Below are 25,981 nucleotides of genomic sequence, written 5' to 3' on the forward strand. Positions count from 1 at the left end.
CAGTTGCCTAACTCAACAACTAAATTACCATATACGTTCACGTCGTTACTGAACGTATAGCACCTGTCTATCAGGCTTAAAGTGGCTCTCTTTTCAACCGTGACGGTACCGCTGAATACACGGCCTCCGCTCAAAGTAACATTATCCGTTATAACTAACCTATCGGTTACTGTCTGCGCAAAAACCGCATGTACCAAAGAAATCGTTGCCAGTAGCACTCTTCTGAAGTTTCTGAGCATTTTGGTGGTCTGGTACGTTGGTCTTCGAGCATGGGGTGGATCCGCACCATATTTCCCTGTTTATATATGTGTTATTCAAGGAAACACTACTAATATCAGAGGTCGTTCCCCTTTCCTCCTTCCTCCAATGAAATCATGCTATTTGTCAAGCACTCCGGAACCATATCACATCCCCTTCCACTAGGAACTGACCAACAAAATAGCATGTCTTCCTCTCACGTTATATATGTTTACTGCATCTCTGTCCCAAAAGGGAATCGTCGTCCCTTTTGGGAAAGGTACCACTGCTTTAGTTTCCTGTCAGAGAAACGGCTGAGAACCCGATGCAGACAGAGATCCAGACTACTTGCACTGTCACCCAGTGGCAGACGCGGTGCTTGGGGACTGTCTCGAGGGATGAGCTGCACGATTACGTGAAGATGCATGGGAAGGGAATTATTTTGTCCAGATCGATCTCTTTGCATGCGGGAGAATCACCTCCCGAAGTAATTACCTTCGAGATATACTAAGAAACTCCATAAGGACATTTGAGAGACTCGTCTGGACAAAAGCATAACCGATATTATTCTGTTTACCACTTGTTGAGTCCCTTATTTCCCCAGTGTACGTTGTTTGATCACTCTTAAGGTCTAATGCATGTCCCTATATGGTAGACTGCAGACCCAGATCTTTCAGACGCTTCAGAAGTGGTAGGGGGGAACTTTGTCACACAATATACTCTTTTGGAAATCGGTTATAGCTCAGAATAAACCATTTACTAGGTAGAACCCCTTTTCTGCTCTGCGAATTCCAGCGGTACAGGGAAGGTTCCATAGTAGCCAATTCACCACTCATTTTTTAAACGAAGTAGTTTCTTCTCTTGCTATGGCGTTGTAACAGTGGACAAAAATCAATATTTAGCTTTGCGTTTTCGAAGTTGCGACTGTGGTTCCCCCTCTTGAGCGTAGAAAGATCCGCCTCTCGCTACAAGTCAAGCATGAAATTCGTGGGAAGCGTACGCGAAAGGAAAGCAGCAGCAGTACGAGCTGAGCATAAATTACGGAACTTCCGTTGGAAATAGACTCATAACCCGTTTACCTTAAAAAACAGTACTGTGATCTATTAAACACCCGACAGACTTTCTCAACCAGAACAACTGATAAAAATTGTATTATCACATATACGGCGTGAATACGAATATCAAACCGTCCCTTTACAATTATTCAAACAAAACCTACCCTTCGCCCTTGCAAAGTTTTCATGAAGCGGCCCAAAATTAAAAGTTGATGAAAGAGAATCGTATAACAAAAGATAATCTTCTTCTTCCAGTAGGGAAATTTATGGATTAAGTTTAACTGTAACGACTGCACTACCCGCTTTTCTGTTCAGGCTCTTGTGTCGAGGGTATAAGATTCGAATAATGAGGAACCAAGTCAAACGAACTTTTTAAAACAGGAATGTCCTTATTGTTTAGGTTATTATTCTTCATGAACAAAGTTAATGTCTGGGGCTTTATTGAATGAGCTGGCTCAGTTTCACCTACTGAAGAAACCTCTGATGGTTTTTTGACAGCACTTTCCCTCTCTCCCAATGCATTATTATAGTATTTGTGCAATCTTGCAACTTCAGCCTGCCACTTTGATTTTTCTGCATCCTTTTCAGATCGGACAGTCTCATACATTTTCTTCCAAAAAATTGCAGTCTTGTCCAAAGTGTGGTCCCGATCGGAAGATGATAAACTCTTGATTGTTCCCTCTTGTTTCGTAATGGTGTCTTCTAAGTCCCTCTGTGTTGTCTCCATTTGTTTCCCAGTCTGTCTTAATAACCTTAGTTTACTCTTCTGTACAGTGTATTCTTCAAACAACTGCCTATACGTGTTTGATAGTATATTAAACTTCAATGATACGTCATTGAGGTGTTGGGTCAGAACCTGCATTTGTTTTGATGTGGTGACATTATTTGAATCTATCAGTACTCTCAAGTTTTTATTCATTTCCTTTTCCTTTTTCAATTCCTGTTTCAAAAGAAGAACAGTTCCGTCATCTGTGGTTGCCGCTTTCTTCTTCTGCATCTCTTCCGACATTTTCTCGATATAAGTGCTGGTTTTAACAAGGTATTGTTTATGACTCGCTAATTCCTTTTCAAGCTCAAATTTTCTTCTGCTTAGTTGGACAACCATATTATTCAAGTTCAGTACCCGGGTGTCCATCAGTTTTTGGGTATCAATCATTTTTTTTTCAGTCTCAATCAATCGTTCTTTCAGCTGTTTAAGAAATGGGCTTTCACTTGAAACTTGCAAGTCCTCTGCCTCTTCATTGAGCAGAGTTTTTTGCTTTTCCGACACCTCGAGTTCGAGTATTTCGAATTCGCTGATCCGCCGGATAATTTTATTGTCCAGTAAATTCGTCACAGAATCACCAGAGTCAGTATCTGACACTGGGGCAGAAACCTCTTTTATCTCTTCCACTGATACTGGGCAAGGATGTTGCTTGTTTTCAGCAAATGAAACTCTTGTGTCGCTGAGATGGTCTGTCATTTTAAAACAAAGTGTGTTGTATGATTTCAAAAGATCGTTATTTGTTTTGTTAAGATAGTCGAGTTTTCCCAGCGCACCTGTCAACCTCTTTTCATAGTTTATTATATCTTCTGAAAGTGTGGAGACATGCCCTTCTAGTAGCTTTCTTGTTTTGCGCAACTTTTTTACCTTACTTTCAAGTTTTTCAATTTTGAAAGTGCTAGTTTTGTTAATAGCTCCCAATTTCGCTGTTTCCACACTTTCCGCATCACTAGAGGTTTTGAGCCCATCGCCTGATCTTCCAATAATGGCGGGTAAATTGTTTCTCCCAACGAAAATGCTTTGGTCATTGGGAGAAGTACTATCCTCGTCCCTTCTAATAGTTGACTGGGTCGGCGAAGTTGTGTCAGCTTGGCCCTCTCGTGGCATCAGCATCTGTTCTCTGCCGCCCTCTTTTACAATATTCACATCAAGCAGACCAAGCTTTTCTGTTACACTGTCACGATCATACAAGACAGACTTTTCCCCACTAATATCGAGTGTAGAGCTTTTGTTGAGAGCGGTGTTTTCGCGTTGGGTATAATCATCGTCGTTAATAGTTTTGCTTATCTCCCCCTGCAAAGAAACCGTGTATTGTTGCACCTCCGCTTCTTTTGACCCGACTATTAGAGGCTCAATATATTTTTCGTTTTGCTCTTTGGCAGTTGGAGACTTACTGGGAGTATCGGCACCAAGATCGCTAACGGGCGCTTCTACCGTAGAGACCCGCGGTGTGTCTTTCGTCGTTTCTTTCTTCTTTCCGATTGTGTCGCCCGAAGTGAGAACTTCTTTGCTTATAACTGGCACCAAATTACCTGCTGTTTCGAAATTGACCAGAGCATCTTGCTTTTCCTTTTGTTCTGCCTGAATGGTATCGTTTGCAATTGAACTCAGCTCCTTCTTTTCCCCATTCATCTGCTGTAATGCCTTTTTCTCCGGGACTTCATTATTTGTTCTACTTGTCGGACTTGTATTTGATACAAGTAAGTCACTGTTAGTTGATTGCACCCTCTTACAATCTATAACTGCTTTACGATCTTCGTCAGATTCAAAAACTGGCCTCTTTCCAACTTGCAAATTGGATTTGACCATGTCGATGACGGGACTACTGGATTTCGAATGAGGAGAGTTATTAGTGCTCTTTGGTAAAATAACTCCATTGCCACCAGCCTCCAACTGTGCCTCTGTCCTCTTTTCAGTGGAAAGAGAAACTTTGCTGTCTGTTTGTAGTGGTGTTACAGGTTCAAACGACTTTTTATCTTCTTTCGTAGAAATATTCAGCTCGGTCGTTGTGGTCAAGGTTTCAATTTGTGAAGGGACAGATCCTGTGGATCGTTCCATCATTAATTGTCGCTCAGTGGTTGCAGAAGATAGTGCAGGTTGAAAAGCTGGTGTACTTGTGTCTTGTAACGAGTTACTTTGACCCTGATAATGTGACAAAATATCACTACCCATGCAGAAATCGGAAGAATGGCTTTGCGAATGTTTTGTTTGAGGGGGCTCTTGGCCCTTTACTTGACTAGCTGCCAAGTTTATTTTTTTTACCGAGTGATCTTTCAAAGTCTCCTCTCCTGTTGTTGATCCACTATTCGTGCTGTCTTTCTGAGGCATTGAGCTTGACGAGTTTAGATAAACTGATTCCGGCATGTAACTATGCTCTTCCTCTTTCCATTTTCCGGGTGGGTCCCTTTCTTCTACTACATGAACGTCACCTGGACTATCTGCTTGTGTGAGCTGAGAATCCTTCCTTGTGTTGGGAACATCCAAAGTATTGGTGACATATCTGCCGTCGGAATGAGTTGATGTACCGATAGTTTTGCCTATTTCATGCGGTGAAGTTGTACTAGTGTCCATTTTAAATTTAGTATCGGTTGAAAAGCTTCCTTTTCGTTTTAGCTGTAAAGATGATGAATTGGTCTTCTTGTTATGAAGGTTGGGATTCTGATCAGTTAGTGAATCGCTTGAAGATGTAGGCACTACAGCAGTCCTTTCTTTGCCAGATTCAATTAGAGTACTTCTTTTTTCTTTGTTCATACCTGCGTTTGGCAATTCGTCTGTGGCGTTGTCTGTATTACCTTCGACATCCCTCTCTGTCTTTTCCGTCAATTGGGTTTCTACCTTTTCGCCATTACCAGGGGGGCTAGTTAATGGTGCATCTTTGTTCTCACCAATAGGGACGTCATTTGATTCATGTTGCACGGCTACAACTTCTACAGGGTCTATACTCGCTGCCGTTATAGGACGATTGAGTGATTCTTTGATATCCTGAATATGTTCTGGTGCCGGCATAGGAATCTTAGACACACAAGTAGTGCTTTCCGCGCTGGTTTTTAAAAGTTCCTTTGATTCTGATCCCTCTACTACTGAGTGGTCGTCCTCTAAGGTTGTGGGGGTAGCTTTGTCTGCCACCTCCATCCCTGAACGGCCTTGAGGGGTGGAAAGGGAAGGTGTTGTAACATTTCCGCCATTCTCAGGAGACTTCAATATATCTGAAGACGGCGAGCTGTGGTGGTTCAGATTCTCTGAGTTCAGGTTACCTTGTGTCGTTGGTGTTTTTGAGAAATGGGCAACCCCATTTATTCGCTCAGTTGTTTGATTTCTATCCTCTGCAAACTGCCCATTTGTTGTGTTGTGAACTGGTTGACTGTAAAAGGAATTGGTCGATTCATCATATCTATTTAGAAGACTTGTCTTTAAGCCTCGAGGGTTGTTACCATCATCCATTTTTTCTTCTGTTTCATTCTCATAATCTCTATAATGTCTTTCCTTGGCCTTGCTAAAATCTGATGGACCATGACGGAAACGAAATGCGCTACCGTCAGCTAAGTTTGTGTCTGATACAGACTCGCTACCGGATAAACCGGACGAGTAACGTCGATGGGAATCATTTATAGTTGTGTTCCGTTCCTCCTGCTCATTTATCTTATAATCAACTCTTTTGGTACATATTACTAGTGGATTTGTGTTCGATTTCTCGTTTCTATTCATTCTTCTAACCTTATTTTGTGGTTCTGTGAAGTGATCTGGGCTTTGTCTATAGTCGGGAAGTACATCGTCGTTATCTGGAGTTGATGACCGCATATCTCCAGTAAGTCCATCATCTTCGTCCCTGAAATGTGAAGAGAAGCTCTTGGAGTGTTCTGAATTATATCTCCGCACCTTTGGGCCTGGCTGTTTGTACCTGTACCCGCTGTTCCAACCTGTGTTACCATTGCTGTTATATCGATGATTTGACCTTTGTGGATAGCTATAATTATTTTCACTCGAAATTCCCAGTGATCCATCATCTTTCTTTATTATGGGTCTATGCGGTCTATTATTGTAAAAGTCATCTGTTCGATAACAATTTTGGCTACCTCTACTAGATGACTGTCCTCTCCATCTACTAGGTTTTCTTCTATTAGACATTCTTGACGGGTTTATTAAATGAAAGGAGTATACAAACAGCGATCTCCCAAAACTATCCTTTTGTGTAATAGGCCACAATTAAATCGAATCTGCCATACGGTTTGTGCGTACTGGGATGTACCTGTGTGTCCTGTTCGTGTCTATTTGCAACCATAATCCAATACTTTTTTTCTTTTGTCTCCATCTAGCTTCAATTTTTTTCGGGCTTAGTTAATTTTTTTCTTGTGGTAGCACGAAAGGCCCAATCTTTTTGAAAGGTTTTGGTTTCCGACTTAAGAGGTTGTTGAATTGCTATCTCTAAAAGAAAAAGATCCTTTTCTGTTGAAACAGTACAGTATAAAAGAAACCGTTCTGGTAATATGCTATGCTCTTTTTTTTTTGGAAAATTAGAATAATGCTTATATAAATTAAAAAGGCAAAATAACACGAATTACCTATTGGGCTTTTGGCAATGAAATGAAAGAGCAGCGATAACAAGCTCAAGTAAGAATCCATTTTTCGTCGTCTCTCATCGGCTACATTCCTTAATTTTTATCATGACCCGAACTTCTACCGTTATTTTTTAGCTTTTCAGTAAGATATAAGTGTTGCAGTTCTTGTGTTATAACCCTTGATTTCAACTCTTCGAAATCCTTTTCCCTTTTAGATAAATCTGTTTGGCTGCTCTCTAAAAGTGCCTGTAATGTAATAATCTTTAGCTCCTTTTTCATTAATTGCCCACTCAAAGTACTGATGATTTCCATGGCCTTTTCCAAATTTTCTGAATATCCAGAATTGAGAAAATGTTTCGTGCGCCCTCTACGTTCATCTTCAGTCTCTTGATCCTTCTTTTTACCCTGATCTGAATTGTCAAAATCTGTTTCGATAGCGCTGACTGACTTGAGGCCGAGACTCGTCGTTCTAGTAGTCGACGTTAAGTCTGCCGATGGTGCGGCACTACGCGCAAATTTTTCAACATAAGGTTCCGATCGAGAGTGCTCTGTAGCAGCAGGTTCAAATTCTTTAGTACCCAAAAATGGTTTGTACTCTGATGAATTCCTTTTCGTATTTTCTTGTTTAGTGTCTTGATTAGCACTTGGTTCCGGTGATTGTTCTAGTTGATTCATCGTTTCAAAGTCTTGAGGGGACGCAATATCATTTTCATTTTCTTTAGGTTGAGGTGTAACTGCTATCTTGTCATTTTCAGGTTCTTTAGGTTGAGGTGTGACTGTTGTCTTGGCGTTTTCAGGAGTGGTACCATTACAGATTGTTTTATTTTCTGATTTAGTTGGTTGTTCGTCTTTTATTGTATTAATATCAATCCCCATATTCTTGATAAACTTCAAAGTTTTCGAACGGTCCCAAAGTCGAATCCTTTTTTCCTCTGGCGGTTTAAGTGATAATCTTTCAAGTTGTTTGTAAACTGAGTTCGATATTTTCTCTTCTTCTTCTTTTTCTTCAAATATTGCAATATCGATTGAATCGTTAATCTCGCTATGGGTTTCTGAACCAAAAATATTTTTGAAAACGTAGTGAATCTTCTCAGTTATTCTGTCATTTTCTTTTTGTGCTTCTGTGGCACCCTCATTTGAGAATCTCAGGCCCAAATAAACGTTGCAACCTTTAAGATTTAGCCACCACTCCTGTTTCCACACTTCTCTGGATGACAAATGTTTCCCTCTTGTTTGTGGAGCGGAGGTACCGGAGATCTCTGCTCCAGTGGCATGTAAAGGTTCCTTTTTCTGTCCAATTGATTCCTCTATATTTTTCACATCCTGGTCGTTGCTCTTTATGTCAGGTGATACCTTCGTACAATTCCCAAGAGCATTGCTCGTGGCGGGATTTTTATTCTTATTATTATTTTCACCCACGTCGTCCTGTTTTCCTACTCCCAACGGAGGCATTCCGGTGAAATCTTTTTTCTCGTTTTCAGGTTTACTTGGAATGGCAACATCCTCAGAATTATTAGACAATTTTGATGCAAAGTGTTTGGGGAGCTCGTTTATCTCCTTTGCAATCTGCTGTGCTCTGTTGCTTATCTCTTGGAGAGTTGGTAACATCTCACCTTTTGGAATATCACCAGCTTTTAGTGACCGCTTTTCCTTTCTATATTCGGGAGTTAACTCGGTATCTAGGGGCAAGTACGTGAGCTCGTCCCCATTTCTGGTTGACAGTTGTTGATAAAATAGAGCATCTGAACTCTCATAATTTTGGGCTGTACAAATATTGTTTGTCACAGTAACAACAGTGTTGGATGTAAACGGAGTATGGGGAGCGATAGCTGGCATTATCAATTCCGCTACCGTATTTTTGGAACAGGACTGGTGATTTTTCAAAATACGGGACGCAGAGTTTACAAGTTGTCTATTATCCACTAACCATTTTCTTCTCCAGTCAGGATATTCTATTCCACTTCCATGGTGTGACGATTCCAAATCAGGTATGAGTGGGGTTAAGGGACCATCATTCGCAGTCGGTATATTACCATGATACGTTTCTTCGATCTCAGTCATCTCTCCATCGTCAACTTCATCCTCAGATTCAGCTTCAGAAGTGGATATGTTAATAATCTCCATTTTGTCTTTAGGACCTTCGCCATCTGATGAAGACACATTCTTGATGTTGCTCCTCCTTTCTCCAGACACATAAATCACCGAAGTATGCATCTTACTTGCACCGCTATTTTCGGAACTTCCTGTGACAGATGTTTGTCCTGGTTGACTTGATACAAAGTTAGGATGGTTTGTTTGGACAACAGGTTGGACTGATGGTTCTAGACTATTTCTCCCCAATCCAGGCAGTACGTTTTTTTCAGTTTTCAAGACCGAGTCGTTTTGTCTTTCTATATGGGCTTTGTTCTGAGCAGACTTCGTTTCCATTGAATTTGCAGAAACAAAATCAGGTTGTTTGGCGATGCCCTCAGATAGGACGGCATGCGTGTACTCGATATTTCCATCAACAGATTTCTGTGTAAAGACATTCGGTGTAACATTCTGAATCCTTAGAGATTCGGGAGATTGTCCGTGTTGTTGTCCTTGATATTCCACTGAGGGTACAAGGTTTTTATCACTAATCATACCATGGGCTGGTTCGATATTACTTTGGTCTACGGGGGTAGTATGTTGCAAGGCGTGTGAAGCCGGTCCCGTTGACGTAGCCAATTTCTCAATCGAACTTGTTAAATGTTGTATTGTAGGACCGGCAGTGGCAGAGATTGCTTCCTGTCTCTTCTGCATGTTTGGTGGTGTTGGTGATTTAGATATGGTTGCGTTTTCTGGTCCCTTGGGCAGGGCCTGTGCTGCCGATTCCATTGGTATACTTCCTGTTGCCGTCCCCTTTCGTATGTTTACTTTTGCCGATCCTTTAGGTATGTTTACTGCTGCCGGTTCAGCTGGAATACTTTCTGCTACCAGTCCAACTGGTATGCTTAATGTTTCTGTTCTTCTTTTGGAACGAATTGGGTTTGGCTCATTGGGGAGGTCCGATTCGTCAAAGTTACGTTTCGAATTATTGGATGTTGACGTAGAGGAATGTGGATCTTCGGGTTGGAGTTCGGCAACAATACTTGGTGATTGACTATTTGTCTCTTGTGTTGGTACAAGATCGTTTTTATTTGTAGTTTGTTCAATTGGTGTCTGTGTGAGAGGCTGCGTGAGGGGTATTTCCTCTGAACCTTCCGCTGAATCAGCTTGTAAAACATCGTTTCCAGGGATAACCGTAGTAGGTGTGCCAACCTGCGTGGATTGCGATATACCGTTATAAAATTCTGCTGGCTTCAAGTTCTCGGAGGTAGTGGAATGAAAGTCAAGAGACCTTACAATCTGGGAGGACCGTGCGCTTGACTCTTCGGATAGTCTCCCGGTATTATTCATACGTTCACGGTTTTTTGCAGCATGTTTAGTGTTGTTGTTTGCCGTAGTTTTTCTATCTGAACCGCTAGAGACCTCTCTTTGTAGTTTAGAGCTTGAAACTAAAGAGGCTATGTCCATTCGTTTAAAAGTATCAACGGTAACTGGGCGTTCAGTAGTGTTGTTGGATTCTTCAGAACTCGTATTCTGAAATATTGATGTTTGAGTAAACTCAGGTACGTTATTATCATTCTGAGAAGGTATGGATGTTACTACATCAGTTGGGATAGCCGTTTCGGTGGTTGCGCTTGTAGGTATTTTTTTGGCAATATCGTTATTGATTCTATCATCAGTATGCTTTGATCCGCCATCTTTTGGAGTCTCAGTATTTGATTTCTTAGCACCACTGTTCAAACTTGATGATTTATCTTGTTGATCTTTCGTTACTGCGGATTTCACGTTGATAACGGTATCCGGTTTACTAGATGCAGGTGTAGGAGAAGTTGTATTCTGGTTGGTAGGCTTCTCTATTTGAGTAGTTGTTGTAGGTGGATTTTCAGAAACAGGACGTGTCCCTGTTGGCGTGTCAGACAACGGAGCAGCGTTGTATGTTTCTTGGGCTGTAAAAGACCAAGGTCTCGCGGATCTACTGACCGAACTCCTGGCTTGAGCTAGGAAAGAACCGCGCGCCTTCTTTTTCTGAGGATGGCCAACTCGTTGATCGAGTGGAACTGCTATCAAAGGAGGTTTTGTAACTGCTGGAGTAGTATTTTTCACTATTCTACCTGAATCTCTCGACGGCCCCATTGTTGTTAGAGGTTCCTTCCCTGTTGAATCACGCTGCCGCGACAGCTTTGATCTTGTATTTGGAGATTGATCCCGGTTAGCGTTCACTGGAACCAGAAGCGCTGTTGTTGTCTTTCCAACTTGAGGTGACGAGACATGACCGGGGGACTTAGCGGAATTTGATGTTGGCAATTTCTGTTGCTTCCTTGCAGAGGATGTTCGATCGCGGTGCTCATGTGTAGGCGTTACACCATTACTTCTTTCAAAACTTGCGCTGCCAGTAGTGTTAGGTGCTCTTGCACGTGTAGGTGTTCTTAATTTCGAATTATGAGGGGAGTCAGTCGTATTACTCCCAAAGCTACGTGTGAGCTTCCTCCAAAAATTAGGAAATCTTTCCCGTTCAGGAGACTGTGGTTTCTCCGGTGAACTCTTTGTTGTTGTGGTATATTTGATCAAAGATATATTCGGATACTCTGTTTCTGCTCCGCTTGTCCTCTGTTTGGAAATAATCTTCTTCTCAAGAAGGTCACCGCCGCTCGCTGAACTAGGCATTGTACTTGTTTCTATCCACTTAGTCTTATTCAAAGATTGTGTCCTATTGCTGATAAATTCGTACCTTGCGACAGAGAAAATTGGTATAATACAATCTGGGGACTTCGATGTGGATTCTTAAACGATGGTTTATACACCAAAGAGTTAGTGAGCCGTATATCAAAGATACCAGAAAAGTTGCCACAAGATGTAGCTAGCGGGTCAAAAGAGGAGAGGTTTGCTGTGCCCTCCTTTACTAAAAAATATGCTAATCCTTCGTGTATGCTTTGGTTGGACCTGTTTTAGACTATTTTATTTATCTTTATTTGCTTTGTTGTTATTTTTTCGTCATTTCGTCGCGAATTCCAATTTTTTTTCGGATTTGAAGTCTGCGACTACACAAAGTAGCAAACTTTCAGCAAAAGGTCGTTTTTCCACGTTTGCTGATTTTCCTTTGGGCTATTAACGGTGAATCATTCATTACACATTTCTGTATGGAGTTGTTTTACTCATGTATAAAAAAGATATATGTCTATATATCTGTGGCTATCGCAAAGACTCTAAGACGTTAGCAATAGCAAAAGCATATATTTCGTCTAGTTTCTGTTCAAAGCCTTTAGGACGGATTCCCAAACGGTAGCTGGTGGTTGAGAAGCGTCAACACCGGACCAGATACCGGTCTTCTTGTAGAATTCGACAATTGGTTCGGTTTGGTTGTGGTAAGCGTCCAATCTCTTCTTCAGGGATTCGGCGTTGTCGTCACCTCTCTGGACCAATGGTTCACCAGTAACATCATCGGTCATTTCCTTCTTTGGTGGGTTGAAGATCTTGTGGTAAGATCTCCCGGAGGCCAAGTGGATCAATCTGCCGGTGATTCTGGCAACCAACAAGTCGTCGTCAACCTTCAACTCGACAGCAGCTTGCAATGGGGTTCCTTGGTTCTTCAACATAGCGTCCAATTTTTCGGCTTGTGGGATGGTTCTTGGGAACCCGTCCAAAATGAAACCCTTCTTGCAAGCGGCGTTGTTGGTCAACTCATCCTTGATCATGTTGACCATGATGTCATCAGAGACAAGGCCACCAGCTTCCATGATCTTCTTGGCTTCTTGGCCAAGCTGGGTACCTTTGGAGATCTGAGATCTCAACATGTCACCAGTAGCCAAATGGGCAGCACCGAACTTGCTAACCAAGTTTGGAGCTTGGGTACCTTTACCAGCACCAGGTGGGCCAATCAAGACCATTCTTAGAACATCGGAGGAGGACATTGTTGTTGTGGTTATTATTTGTTTATTCCGGGAGGGCGGCTGAGTAACTCTTTGAAAGTATACAACAATTGGAACGGTTCCAGACCCCTCTTAAACGGTGTCGTTGACTCTTCTTTCGAATACATTTACATATATATACTCTTTTTTTTCACTCTTACTTAAAACCGTCGAGATCGCTTTTTTTCTTTTTTTTCCTTCGAGTTCTCAAAATCTATTGTTCTCGCATCTTTGCCAGCTTTAGCTAGTCTTTTACTGGTTCGTTTCAGACCCATTGAGGGTTATTGCTGTTGTTCGTGTTGATTTTCCAGAACGTATTATATGTTGTTTTATTTGTTTATTGTACACACCTTGAATAATACCTATATTAGTATTCTTTTCCCATTGAAGATAGTAACCTCCCAATTTTAACATTAAAAAAATTATACCTAGATTGCTTTTAAATAGAAAAGAGGGAGAGAAAGAAATGCCATGACTTAAAAAAGAATGAATGATGAAAGGATATTGTTATATTGATATTATTATTGTTAATTTATTTTATTTTTTGTTATTTCGTTCAAATCGTCATCATAATTCCTGGGAAGCCTTAGCAGGTTTGGCAGACTTCTTTGGCAACAAGTTCTGGTGAATGTTTGGCAAGACACCACCTTGGGCGATGGTGACGTTACCTAGCAACTTGTTCAATTCGTCATCATTTCTAATGGCCAATTGCAAATGTCTTGGGATGATTCTGGTCTTCTTGTTGTCTCTGGCGGCGTTACCAGCCAATTCCAGAATTTCAGCAGCCAAATATTCTAGGACGGCAGTCAAGTAGACTGGAGCACCGGAACCAACTCTTTGAGCGTAGTTACCTCTTCTCAAAAGCCTGTGAACTCTACCGACTGGGAAAGTCAAACCAGCCTTAGCAGATCTAGATTGAGAAGCTTTAGCAGCTGAACCAGCTTTACCACCTTTACCACCGGACATTATATATTATAGATTTGTTTTGTTGTGTTTTGTTTGATGAGATGACAAGAACAACAGTAAAAAAGATTGAACTACAAAAATTATTTACACCAAGAGTGCCAGTGGGAGTTGAAAACGTCCTGGTTTATATATTATTCGATTCCCAATTAAAGGAGCACGAGTTGTGGTAACAAATCTTCTACAACAACACTAACAAACGAAACAACCACCATAACGTTACACGTAGACAAACAAACAAACAAACAAAGCGCTTGAAACCTCACGCGGGAATTTGTAAAGCAAATGACGTGCAAATTTTCGGGGTTGTTCTGATATTTTCGCAGGCAGGTGTGAAAAAAATGGAACGTTCGATTCGAGTCCGTTTCGGTGCAGAAAAACTCGGTTTCGAGAAGACCGACAAAAACGAGTTAACTACGGGCAGACGCCTCGTCACCCGATCTGGAAATACGCGGCCCAGTTTTTCGCGTCTGCATCCCGTAGTAAACCGGGCTTAATGCGCGAAGCTTCCAGCACGGGTCTGCTGCTAACAGCTGTTCCAGCAGTAGTATTCTTTGGGACACCCTATACGCCCATAGTGTGTGTGCCCGACTCTCCGTACAGTGCTCTCCCTCATACCGTTGGGCGGACAATGCCAAAGTGACCACGGTTGACAAGGTTGTATCTTGAGGGTACAGAAACAAGTCTACCCATTGCATATATAAGTGAGACTGTTTGCTATCTTTTTTTGTGAAGGAATGCTGGCCTTGTCTCTTTACTCTTTTTTACGATTCTTTTCACCTGTGATAAAAAGATAAGCATAAGCCAATACACAACAACAATAAAAAATGTCTGCTGAAAAGAAGCCTGCCTCTAAAGCCCCAGCTGAGAAGAAGCCAGCTGCCAAGAAAACTTCCTCTGCCGTCGATGGTTCCAAGAAGAGAACAAAGGTCAGAAAGGAGACTTACTCCTCTTACATTTACAAAGTACTAAAACAAACACATCCAGACACCGGTATCTCTCAAAAGTCCATGTCTATTTTGAACTCTTTTGTTAACGATATCTTTGAAAGAATTGCTACCGAAGCCTCCAAATTGGCTGCATACAACAAGAAATCTACCATCAGTGCTAGAGAAATACAGACTGCTGTTAGATTGATCTTGCCAGGTGAATTGGCCAAGCATGCCGTCTCTGAAGGTACCAGAGCTGTCACAAAATACTCTTCCTCCACTCAAGCTTAAACACATTTGTTTGTGATCAAGAAAAGGAAGAGAATATAAGGAAGAATAGTGGGCAGATTGTATCGCATGTTTGCTTCGTTATCTTCTTTACCTTTCTTTAATTTAAGTATTGAACAAATGGCATAGGGATTTCTCATTTCTATCCCTTGGCGAAGGGATGAAAATAATGGTCATGATGGTAATAATAGTCATAAGATAACAATATAATATAATTCTTCAAATAGTTTTTTTTTCTGATATGTATAACGAAAAATACAAACATAGCTGTATTATAGTTTTCTGAAACGAAAAGAAAAGTGAGTAAAGGCTAATCTTTTCACGAAATTCTGTCTTTGTAATTAAGTCAACTCTGAGCTCCTTCTTATTCGGAGTTTCGAAATATTCAAATCACAAGTCAGCGGTTGATCAGGTAGCGAGAAATCTCTTTTTAAGACATTTAAGTCTATATATCATGTCAAGAGCAATTTAATTCCGCGAGATCTACAGCACTTTTCTTTATAACAACAGGTTTTTCAGTTGATACTGTCGTGTTTTTTCGTTGTTGAGGAGAACTAGTTAAAGTATCGAAAAATGGTTGAAACTTCTTTATACGGGTTACCGGTTCAGAGAGGTTAAAAAAGATGATGGTTCGGAAGAAAGGCCATATGGTACTGCATTGGGTAGTCTACACGGTATTTACAACGTCTTCAATATCTGTTGGATATCGTCTTTTTCGCCGTGACTATCCATTTTGAGTAGAGATTAAGAGATGACTTAGATAAAGTTGACTTCTTAGTTATACTATTTAAGTATAAGGTTCGATGGTCTCTTCTGTATGTTCAGAAAGATAGAGACCAATACTATGGATATAACTAGTCTTTATATATGTGAAAATTTCTAAGATATTCTCAGAATAGGATTATGTTTCGTAGTGCGACATACGTGGCAATATTGTTATACGTTTCATAGTTGCCACGTATCATTATCGTTTCATATTCTGTTTATGCCTATGATGATATCTTATCACCCCTATAATAGTCATTTTCTATATTCAGCAATATCACCCATTAGAAAAGGGAGCAATCTGAGTTTAGTTTCTAAGTTCTTTGAGTATATTTGATTTTTCTTTATTTATTATTTTTTCATCTTCTTTACACATTGGGTGATAATCAACAGTACTAAATATTTAAAAAGGATAAAAAAATGAATCAAATTTGTAGATGAACCTAAAATATAGAGGTTCTCTAAAGGGAAGAAGCAATATATGCAATTACAAGCAAAAGCAAAGCAAAGACCCCCCTCAAAGGAGCTGGAACAGCGGTGAACTATAAGTTTAAAATCCCAACTCTCTCTTCTACGTGAAAGTATGATTTCGTAAACTCATTTTCTTAGCTAAGGTATACATGAGACACTCCATCTTTGGGAGCAGTTCTACTTGATCCTCGATTTGATAGATAAATCAAGTTTTCACCATTTCAATGAAACGGCTTTACCAAAATGATTACCATCCCATCCTATTCACGCACTAAATGCTCCCCCCCCACCATTCAAGCTTTTAAACAAATTCAAGACTAAACAAAATCCAGCCTTCCTTCCCTACTTACTGTTTAATATACTTGAAGAAACTTACAAACATTCTGCACAAATACCAAATTGACTAGACTCTCTAATCATAGTCTCCCGCTTCTCCGACAGACCCTTCGCTTCTAGACATCAAGAAAAAGCAACAGATACGAACCTTGCGTCAAGTGTGATAACCATTGGGACCCCACACTCACATTCTGGATGGAGCAATAACCCCAGGCGTCGGAAACCTTTATCTAATGCATGTCCACAAGCTGCATATAAATAGAAGGGGTGTCTGTCCTAACAGCGCAGTACTCTATTTCCCATTACTAATACACTCTGACTTCATTGGCCTCAAACACCTTATTACAAACGATCTTCAGTTTTATTGGTCCACTGAAGAAAAATGGTTGCGTTTTTCGGAAAAAAAGGCAGAACCCGTTTTTTGGCCGTTTTTTTCTCCGCGCAGTGAAAATGCCCTCTTTTTCTATTTTTTTGGCAGGCAGTTTCTCGTTAAGTATTGGGACTTGAGATTAATAAAGAACAAAACTCATCTGTGACTTTTCCAAGCTTTCATTCTTTTATCTATTCAATCAACCTTTGGATCCACCTCCGTAACACTCGTGGGAAACAAAGAACGAGTTCGAGCTACTACTTTCATTGCTGTTAAGAATTCACGGTATTTGATAGTATCACTCTTTTTTTTTTTTGGAATCTGCTTCGGAACTAGTTATTTTTGTAGCAACGGGGACGGGACTAGACCATACAAAGGTTTCTGTTTAAACCATTCACAACAACAAAGGAGGCACCAACACCTGTTTACCCTACTTCAAAAATTAAGCACGATAACAAACAACTAAAGAACACCGGAATGTCGTTCGTAGCTTTGAAAAATGCTATTGTGTCATTCTTACACAAAGAAGGGTCCGGAACCGGCCGCGATGATGGCGGTGGGAGACGGGACTCAAGCGCATCGGCGTCGTTACTTTCGGGACAAAACCAGCGGTACGGCTCGAATGATTTAGAGTCCGCCAGTACAAATGGGGATCTGTACGGATCGAAGGAGGAGGATGAAGAGGCTGGATTTTTCGGATCCATAGATCCCAGGGTGATCAGCGATTTGATCATAGGGTTGAGTGACGGGCTAACAGTGCCGTTTGCACTGACTGCGGGTCTGTCGTCTCTGGGGGACTCGAAACTGGTCATCACAGGTGGGTTTGCGGAGCTGATATCTGGTGCGATCTCCATGGGACTTGGTGGGTTCCTCGGGGCCAAGAGTGAACTGGACTACTATAAAGCCGAGGTGAAGAATGAGAAGAAGAAATTCTATCAAGACACAACTCTAGTAAATCATGAGGTGGAAGACATTTTGCTAAACATAAATCCGGACTTTTCTGACGAGACTATAGTCTCGTTTATTAAAGATTTACAAAATAACCCAGAACTTATGTTGGAGTTTATTATCAGGTATGGACGAGAGCTTGATGAACCAGCAGAAAATAGACAGGTGATTAGCGCTGCAACGATAGGTGGTGGATACTTACTTGGTGGGCTAGTCCCTCTTGTCCCTTATTTTTTCGTTAACGAGGTCGGTACAGGTCTAATTTACTCTGTAATCGTTATGGTTATAACGCTCTTTGCCTTTGGGTATTTCAAAGCACAGATGTCTATGGGTGACACGTGCACACGTCAAAAGAAAGTTTACGAAGGTGTAGAAATGATTGCCGTTGGTGGGACAGCCGCGGGTGCAGCCTGGTTCTTTGTTAAGATTTTAGGTTAGATGAAACTTTGCATCGTCATCATAACGTATTAGTGGGGAGTACAGGGCTTTACCTATTACCTGTGTCATTATTTTTGTTGCAGAGGTCTTTAATTTTTTTGAAACGCCATCTTCATGCATTACTCCGATATATTATTATCCATATTTTTTCGACTCATTACGTTTTCCAATTATCAACACCTGTCCATTTCATTATGACTACATTCCGCGATATAGGCCACATCGAAGAGAGGAAGATAAAATACAAAAAAAAATTGTACAACTATAAAAAACACCAACATTGTTTATTAGTATATTATTTATTATTTATAGTCGCTTTCTAAGTCCTAACCCTACTTTAATTGTAGTCGACAGTTCAACGGTTTCTCCAAGAATAGTTTCATGCAACGATGTCTGATATGATATTTTATATTAGTCATTAGCTTAATTATATAATTCTTTATTAGTAGTGAAATCGCAGTTCAACTTATGAATGTGGATTCCACGATACAGACACCTTCTTCGTCATTGAATTTAGCCGATTGACAGTACTGGTACAGATATGGATTGATGCGTGCAATATTGGACGCCAGTTTCCTGATTATACCAGGCAACTCTCCTAGGATATCGTACCTGTTCACCATATTCATATCTTTGATCGACAAAGCTTGTTCTTTATCAGCAGATGGGAAGGTAAACGTCATACCCATGGGATATTTCCATCCAGTCTCAGCATCCTCCTCCACATTATCAAACTTAATAATGTTTGAGTCATTGATCTTTGAGCCGACCTCTTGGATAATACCATGGGAGCTTAGAGCCCACGTAGTCACCTTTGCAGCATCATAGTCATCTGGTGTAGTATACTCCATACACACTACAGAGTAATTCGCACTTTGGAAATACAAGAAATTCCATCTTTTCGCTGCCTTGTTTGGTAATAAACCTTGAACTGCATCCAAGTAGATTACAGACACGTCATGTAACTTGATTTTTTGAATATGCTTGTTCGCACCGTTCCTGTATTGAATTTTGCCTCGGCACTTCCCATTCGGTATATATTGATGTCGCATGTATTTTTTATGATCTGCGACGTCCTCCTTAAGGGCAGCTTGGTATTTTGTAGCCTTTTCCAAGTAATAGGAGCACCCATCGGGATTGATCTTAAAACCTTCACCTAAGTTCGCTCTCAGGTCGATTTTGATGTCCATTTTTGGAATATCAATTTTAATCTTTAAGTTGGCAACATTGAACAGTTCAGTGGAGCTATGTTCCTTATTAGTGTGAGTCAAGTTCTTATTAGGTAGCTCTCTTAACTCAAAAGTAATTCCATTCCCAACAACGCTCAACTCGTTGTTCTTGAACGAGGCATCATCCAACTTGATACTCTCCCAGATCTCGATCTCTTTACTTTTTTCCTTTAAATGACTGAACATTTTGAAATTGATCTGAAACCCTTTGTAAATACCACCCAATACCAAAGAGTAAAGGATCTGGACAAAGCCGGAGAGTTCATTCTCCAAGTCGATGAAATACAACGTTTGAGTCTCAACAGACGTCAACCCATTCTTACCGCCACCAAGAATGCTGATCCTTTTTTTATGCAAGTTTTTGTGGTGTGTAGGCATGTACCACGCCAGGTCCTCTAGTTTACTCACCGCTGTTACATTCTCTTTAGAAGGTGGAATAACTGGACCTAGGGGTAAAAACCTCACCGTATCTGTGGGCATGATACCCACCTTTTTGGAAGAATCTTTAGTTGTCATTCCCGGGGCAGTAGGCGCGTTCAACCAGGTTTGTAGAGAAAGGGAAATGTAGTAAACTCGACGGTTGGCTTGTCCGAGAGTAAACGCTATCGAACTGGCTTCCCAAGCCAAAGTATGAGCCTCATCGGCTTATATAATAACAGGAAAGTGAAAAGTCCCCAAAATTCTCATTGAAAAGCCTCGACGGGGAGTTTTTCCGAAAAACCCAAAAAATGACGAATGAGGAAAACGACTAATATACATTTCGCACGGCTCGTTAAAACGTATAGAGATCTATGTAGTGTCCGATTGGACGTTTGTGTGTGCTAAAGCTAAGGTGGAAAGGGGAGGACCTCCCCTTAGCAAATCAGAAGTATCCGGTGTTACAACCCCAAGGCCCCTGCACGTCAAATACGTAGTTGCATTTTGTCAGTTCGTAGACGTCAAGGATAGCAAACTCCGGGGCACACTTTACAAATACTTTAGCAGACCTGCGTGGACCGTTCCAACATTTGTCACCGTTGCGGTACTGAAACACTAGACCGTTGTTTATATTCTCTAGCTTACCCAAAAGGTAATTGCTGTGACCAATTGTGGTAGAGGCATTGGCCAGATGGGTAATGATGTCCGTATCAGGGTACTTCATCCTGATGTTGTCTACGTATTTCTCAGTTAGGAGACTCTTTTCGAGGAAGAGGCTTTCAAAAGTCCCAATGGAGACACTCTGCGAGTATTGTTGCTTCAGATCTTTCTGTACTATATTCCCTGGTTTTGCCGGGTTGAAACATACTTCGTACTCGTACCCGTCCATGTTACCAATTACGCAGGTGCTAGCATCGTCTGATTTCTCGATCAGCTCAGTGATGTGTCTCAATTCCTTGATAGTCTCTTGGTCATCTTCAGCACCAACACCTTCCTTATTGCTGAACTGTTGCAACAACAGCAGCTCCTTTTCCATGGTTTCTATCTCGGACTTGATAGAAACAATAATATCCTTACGAACGTGAATTTGATTTTTCATCGATTGTAATTGTTTGGTTCCACTGGATGATAACTTCTGCTTGATATTGGGGATGAACCCCATCAACTTATTACCATCATCAAGTGGGCCATCTTTCTTTGAGTCAACTAAGATCCTTGGAGTTAATTCTTTTACTAGTGCATACAGCTTATTCATTTCGGAGGCAAAATCCTCGTTTAAAGTGAAAGATCCAGTTTCCAACACATCTTGATATTTCGATAGGTAATCGTTATAAGCACTCACTGCAAATTTTACACCAGAATCTTGAAAGTTCACGTTGTAGTGCAGTGAGATATCATCCATCATTGCTTTGAAATCACGTATCAGATCGAATATGGTTTCTGTGTAAATGACTTTACCCTCAATCAAAACTTTGGCAAATTTGGCTTTGTTAATAACGTAGTCCGAAGGGTGGCTCGATTTGCCCTCCCAGAATACTTGTGGCAACTCTTTCAAAAAGTACTCCAATAATTGTTCACGTTGTTCAGAGTCAGTGTCACCATCGATACCAACTTTCTCCATGTCTGGTTTTCTCAACCTTTGCTTGAAGCTACGGATGTTATTGTTGACAACTTTATCGTTCAGTGTTCTTGTATAACTTTCAGATAAGTCGGTCAATATCGTGATCAGGTCAGTATAGCATCTACTGATCTCTTCCAGTCGATGATAGGTTGAATTTATGTTACTTGCAATGTAACCCATGTTCACTTGCTCAAACTTGAAAAGATCAGGGTCATCACTTTTCAATTTCTCGAAATAGTGGTTTCTCTCCGTGTTCAGTAGTTTTTCATTACTCTGTAACTCTTCCTCCTTTGCTTTTATCTGTGCTTCCAACCTTCTCATCTCAGCATCCTGTTCCGCCACTCCAACGGTTTCATTTACGCCAATTTTGGCCTCACGATACATATCGAGTAGCCTGTTCTTACCGGCTTCAAATGTCTTCAGTTCATCCTGAGCAATGCTGTCAAACAACGTCTGCAATTCTTTGCAGGGGGCTGTATTCACCTTAATATCGATGTTTTCATCGGAACAGTCACAGCAGTCACAAACCCCATCGTTAACGGAGCTAGCACTAATATACCTAGGGATAAACCCTTCATTAGCACAATAGAACAGTCTCGTCTCTAGGGGCGAATCTTCTGTGTTGCAAGCTGCTGTACCTGGCTCATCTGACCCATCAGGACAGTCACAAATGCCGTCATTGAGCTGTGTGATGTTCAATTGGATGGAAGGATCTGAAAGGCAAGTCCACTTCCCATCTGGTGAGAGCGCGTTATTGTACAATTCTTCCTGCTTTGGGGATAGTCCGAGTAATTTCAATCCATGACTCGGCCTTGAAAAAAAAACAATAGAAAGGGAGAGTACCCCGACTAAACAAGTCTTCATGCCTACTTTGTTGAGCTATTGAGGCAACCTTGAGCTGTCATCTATTTGAAGATCCTGAATACTTTAGTTTTCTCGAAAATTTGGAAAAAAAACAAAACAATATATACATGTAACCCACTACGTCATTTACAACCTTTTGCTGTGCGAGAGCTGGTGGGAAGCGTTTGGATGAGTACTCACACATGCTGAACGAATAAGAGTAGCAAAAAGTTTTTTTTTATAAATATTGTTTAGTTATTTAAGTACGTTGAAGCTTATGTACCTGTAGAGTTCAAACGATCTGTATTCTTGAAAAACCTTAGTGAGAGCAGCCACAGCCTGATTTCATAACTGGCTCCTCACACTTGCAGTCAGCGGTTCCAGCACAGCTGCACTTGCAGGTCTCACCGGACTGGGAGCACTTGCACTTTGAGTTAGTGCCACATTGACAGGCTTTTGGAGCCGTGGATTCCAATTTAGCTTGGCAACCGCAGTGCTTTGCGGCAGAACAGGGACATTTCCCGTTGTTCTTCAAGAGGCACTGGCAGTTATTTTCGATCTTTTGTAGAGAGGAGAACATGTTAGATATTTGGTTGAGTTGATATTTGGTTTGTTGTTATGATTTACAACTCTACAAAGGAAAACAGATAACCTATGCAATATCTTTTGAACAAGAGGTACGTCTTACTTATATACGGTTGGGAAAAGTACATCAGATCTCAACGGTGTCAAACGGGTCCCTCCCCCACCAAGGCGGACAGCAGAATGAACTCAGGACAGCTAAATGAACGCGCAGTGGTGTACACATACATATACAAGCAAGCAAGCAAACAATAGCAACAGATGCGTCTCTTTTGCTTCCTCTTCTTTGTGTTTTTGCAGCAAATAAAACTCTTCTTCTATTGTCTTTACGTCTTTTTCGCTGACATTCGCAGCGAAAAGACGTTCGCAGCGAAAACCGCTCTCTCCCCCCAAACACGCTGCGCTGGGTTGTGACAACGTTCAGGGCAGCAGTTATGGCTCAAGTGGAGTCGCGGGATCCACTCTTTCTCGTTTAAGGGACGTTCCCTTTCACCGAATGACTATGGCCCCCACTACGTCAGCGTTTAACCCTCTCTTCGTTAACTCAACATTGCGTGAGCTCTTCTCTCTCTTTTGTTTTTGCCGGATTGGATCAGACGGTTTCACACGTAGGTACACGATGTTGCTTGTAAGTTCAAGTTTAGCAGGATCTTGCTGTATCGCTGGGTCCTACAGTTCGCATCCACCTCCCGGTCCAACACTCTGTGTGTCTGGGTGCACTCTTCTTGAATATTTTTGATTTGTTTTTGTTTTCGGGTTAATTCTTCAAGGAGAGTGTCTTGAAACGAGGAAGAGCAGCTGCGTTGAGCCTACCCACCGGAGTGGTTTAAGCTGTGGCGATTTGAACAAGGACGTGTGCAGTACTACTAATAGTGGTTCTGGTTAAAGAGGGAAAGAGAACAAATGAGTGCGCAGGTTTCGCTGGTCGGTTTGCCCCTGGATGTGCTCTGGAAAGTGCTTGGGTACGTTTCTGCTGATGAGAGAGATATTTGCGCTGTGGCAGGGAGTAGCAGGTTTCTGAGGCGTGTTGTACAGCTGTACCTCAAGAGCGAGTCCCTAAAGTGGGGCTCATACGTTATCGGTTTGGGAGAAGTGAGCTTTAAAGCTTCTCAGAACGGGGCCGGAGCCATTTTTGGTCCCCAGAACTGCTACTTCGCTCCCACCACGACCAAGAATAATCACAGTCGCCACCTGAAGAACACGAACAGTATAGCGGTCCACAACGGGTTTTCGAAAACCGGATACACGAGTGCTGCCGTTGATTTAGACTACGAGATGGACTTGACGTCACCGACGCTGCTCTCTTACCGTTCGCGAGATAACTCGGTTTTTACAAACCAATCGTTCGACGATTCCATGGAGGACTCAACGGTGTACAACGTTACCACCGACTACAGTATACCACCACACAAGGAACGCAGTGAGGAATCGATAACCAGACTGAGATCCTCAAACAAAGTGAAGGATAAAGCATTGCTTTTCGAAAGACTGATAAAGAAGGAAAACGCGGAGAAGTCCACAAACAATCACTTATCGCACCTCCAAACAAGGAACCTCAGTAGTTTTAGCATAAACGACAAAAAAACGGGACCCTCGAAGCAGTACTTGGCGCACCTCGAGGCTACCAACACAGAGCCACACAATCGTACTACAGCTAACAAGGGTGGTAGAAAGATGAAAGTGGTGCTATCAGGGGAGAACAAAGTTTGCTTCCAAGCTGTATGAAACTCGTATTCGTCACTTTTAACATTATTAACACAGTCTAATGAATAATATATATGTATATATCGTTTGTATCTATATCGGGAATGCATTTGTAATAGTATGTGCTTGTGGGAGGGTCCTCAGAGGTGGGGCACTTGGTGGTGACGGCCTCGAAAAGTGTTACCCAAAAATAGAATGAACACAAAGAGAAAAAAAGACAGTTTAAAGAGACCGAATATGCTACAATTATTATTAATATAAGATCCAAGAAGAAGAAGTGCACAACACCCACCAGGTTCCAGAAAATGCTCAATACGGAAGAAATTAGACACAGAAGGTATGCTCAAAAGGGAGTACAGTTCAACATGTTGCTCTTAGGTCCCAGGGGGATTGGTAAAAAAACTTTCCTTAGCAATTTGTGTCAAATGGAGGATATAGCCGCCCTTGCGACGGAAAATAATTCGAATAGGGACTCAAAGCTACCGTACACGAACTATGCAATTAAAATCCAGGAAATGCTTACCCCTGTGGCTTTGAACGTGCACGTCTTCGATATTGGGTTGCAGATAAATAATGCACACACCTCCAACAAAGTCCGGCATTTTATACAGGAGTTCTACGACAGGATCCTGGCAGACGAGATCAAGATCTCAAGGGATAAAAAAACCTTGAAACAGAGCGATGGAAGAATCCATGTATGCTTGTACTTTATTGACGGAAACTCAAACGGATTGAACGAGTTGGATATCGACATGCTGAGTAAGATTAAAGAGTTCGTTAACATTTTCATCGTGATCGGGAAAGCTGATAGGTACCGCGAAAATGAGCTGCAACCTTTGAAGGAGAACATCAGGCGCGATTTGGAGGCAAACAACTTGAGAAGTTTCCCCTTTGGTGACGATAGACTGCGGGACATATTCCCCGACGGAGAGGACACTTTGATCAGCGATATACACCCCTTTGCAGTTATCTGTGGTGATCGTTTTGAAAGTACTGATCCGAATAACGGGGAACCAAAATCAATATTTAGGTACAACTACCTGGATGAGAAAATTTCTGTTGAACGACGTGACGTTTCAAATTTTATATACTTGAAGGGCATCTTACTAGGGTCGCATTTACATGAACTGAAGGAAACCACCAACGATATATTCTACGAAAAATACAGGACAAAGAAGTTGCTAGAACAGAAAAATTCGCCCGCTCAACAGGAGGATAAGGAAAACGAGTCACGGGTAGGCACAAGAGGTACTACACTGACGAGTGAATCGATGGATTACCATGCTGTGGATCCTGATCACCAATTAACTTGCGTAGGTACCGTCTACGAAAAGAATCAAATAATTGAAGCCTACCAGAACAAGATCGTTGGCTTGGAAAAAATGATCCATGATATCTCGGAGGAACCGTCGCCAGCCACCAAAACGGTGTCCACTGAATGTGAGTAACTGCTGGGGAGCGCTACTATTTATAAATTACCTACGTAGACCC

The 25,981-nt window shown here is 41.4% G+C and overlaps 10 protein-coding genes across 10 annotated transcripts; 4 read left to right on the top strand and 6 right to left on the bottom strand.

The window, feature by feature from the left end:
• Positions 1-1,587: 1,587 nt before the first annotated feature.
• Positions 1,588-6,180, bottom strand: KNAG0A04320 (uncharacterized protein; the record flags this gene model as incomplete). The annotated part of the gene is made up of 1 exon (XM_022608641.1): positions 1,588-6,180. One exon carries the CDS (start codon positions 6,178-6,180, stop codon positions 1,588-1,590), a length of 4,593 nt encoding a protein of 1,530 aa, XP_022462354.1.
• Positions 6,181-6,704: 524 nt separating this feature from the next.
• On the bottom strand, positions 6,705-11,345 carry SIR4 (chromatin-silencing protein SIR4; the record flags this gene model as incomplete). Its single annotated transcript, XM_022608652.1, has 1 exon — positions 6,705-11,345. One exon carries the CDS (start codon positions 11,343-11,345, stop codon positions 6,705-6,707), a length of 4,641 nt encoding a protein of 1,546 aa, XP_022462355.1.
• Positions 11,346-11,920: 575 nt separating this feature from the next.
• On the bottom strand, positions 11,921-12,589 carry ADK1 (adenylate kinase ADK1; the record flags this gene model as incomplete). Its single annotated transcript, XM_022608663.1, has 1 exon — positions 11,921-12,589. The coding sequence occupies one exon, from the start codon at positions 12,587-12,589 to the stop codon at positions 11,921-11,923; it is 669 nt and encodes a 222-aa protein (XP_022462356.1).
• Positions 12,590-13,153: 564 nt separating this feature from the next.
• Positions 13,154-13,552, bottom strand: HTA1 (histone H2A; the record flags this gene model as incomplete). Its single annotated transcript, XM_022608675.1, has 1 exon — positions 13,154-13,552. One exon carries the CDS (start codon positions 13,550-13,552, stop codon positions 13,154-13,156), a length of 399 nt encoding a protein of 132 aa, XP_022462357.1.
• An 824-nt stretch (positions 13,553-14,376) lies between these two features.
• On the top strand, positions 14,377-14,769 carry HTB1 (histone H2B; the record flags this gene model as incomplete). Its single annotated transcript, XM_022608686.1, has 1 exon — positions 14,377-14,769. The coding sequence occupies one exon, from the start codon at positions 14,377-14,379 to the stop codon at positions 14,767-14,769; it is 393 nt and encodes a 130-aa protein (XP_022462358.1).
• Positions 14,770-17,185: 2,416 nt separating this feature from the next.
• Positions 17,186-18,094, top strand: CCC1 (Ccc1p; the record flags this gene model as incomplete). Its single annotated transcript, XM_022608697.1, has 1 exon — positions 17,186-18,094. The coding sequence occupies one exon, from the start codon at positions 17,186-17,188 to the stop codon at positions 18,092-18,094; it is 909 nt and encodes a 302-aa protein (XP_022462359.1).
• Positions 18,095-18,555: 461 nt separating this feature from the next.
• On the bottom strand, positions 18,556-19,803 carry KNAG0A04400 (uncharacterized protein; the record flags this gene model as incomplete). The annotated part of the gene is made up of 1 exon (XM_022608708.1): positions 18,556-19,803. One exon carries the CDS (start codon positions 19,801-19,803, stop codon positions 18,556-18,558), a length of 1,248 nt encoding a protein of 415 aa, XP_022462360.1.
• Positions 19,804-20,185: 382 nt separating this feature from the next.
• Positions 20,186-22,225, bottom strand: GTB1 (Gtb1p; the record flags this gene model as incomplete). Its single annotated transcript, XM_022608719.1, has 1 exon — positions 20,186-22,225. The coding sequence occupies one exon, from the start codon at positions 22,223-22,225 to the stop codon at positions 20,186-20,188; it is 2,040 nt and encodes a 679-aa protein (XP_022462361.1).
• A 1,464-nt stretch (positions 22,226-23,689) lies between these two features.
• On the top strand, positions 23,690-24,511 carry MFB1 (Mfb1p; the record flags this gene model as incomplete). Its single annotated transcript, XM_022608730.1, has 1 exon — positions 23,690-24,511. One exon carries the CDS (start codon positions 23,690-23,692, stop codon positions 24,509-24,511), a length of 822 nt encoding a protein of 273 aa, XP_022462362.1.
• A 284-nt stretch (positions 24,512-24,795) lies between these two features.
• On the top strand, positions 24,796-25,938 carry SPR28 (septin SPR28; the record flags this gene model as incomplete). The annotated part of the gene is made up of 1 exon (XM_022608741.1): positions 24,796-25,938. The coding sequence occupies one exon, from the start codon at positions 24,796-24,798 to the stop codon at positions 25,936-25,938; it is 1,143 nt and encodes a 380-aa protein (XP_022462363.1).
• Between the last annotated feature and the right edge of the window lie 43 nt (positions 25,939-25,981).

This window comes from Huiozyma naganishii, chromosome 1, assembly GCF_000348985.1.
Source record: "Huiozyma naganishii CBS 8797 chromosome 1, complete genome".
NCBI lineage: Eukaryota > Fungi > Ascomycota > Saccharomycetes > Saccharomycetales > Saccharomycetaceae > Huiozyma > Huiozyma naganishii.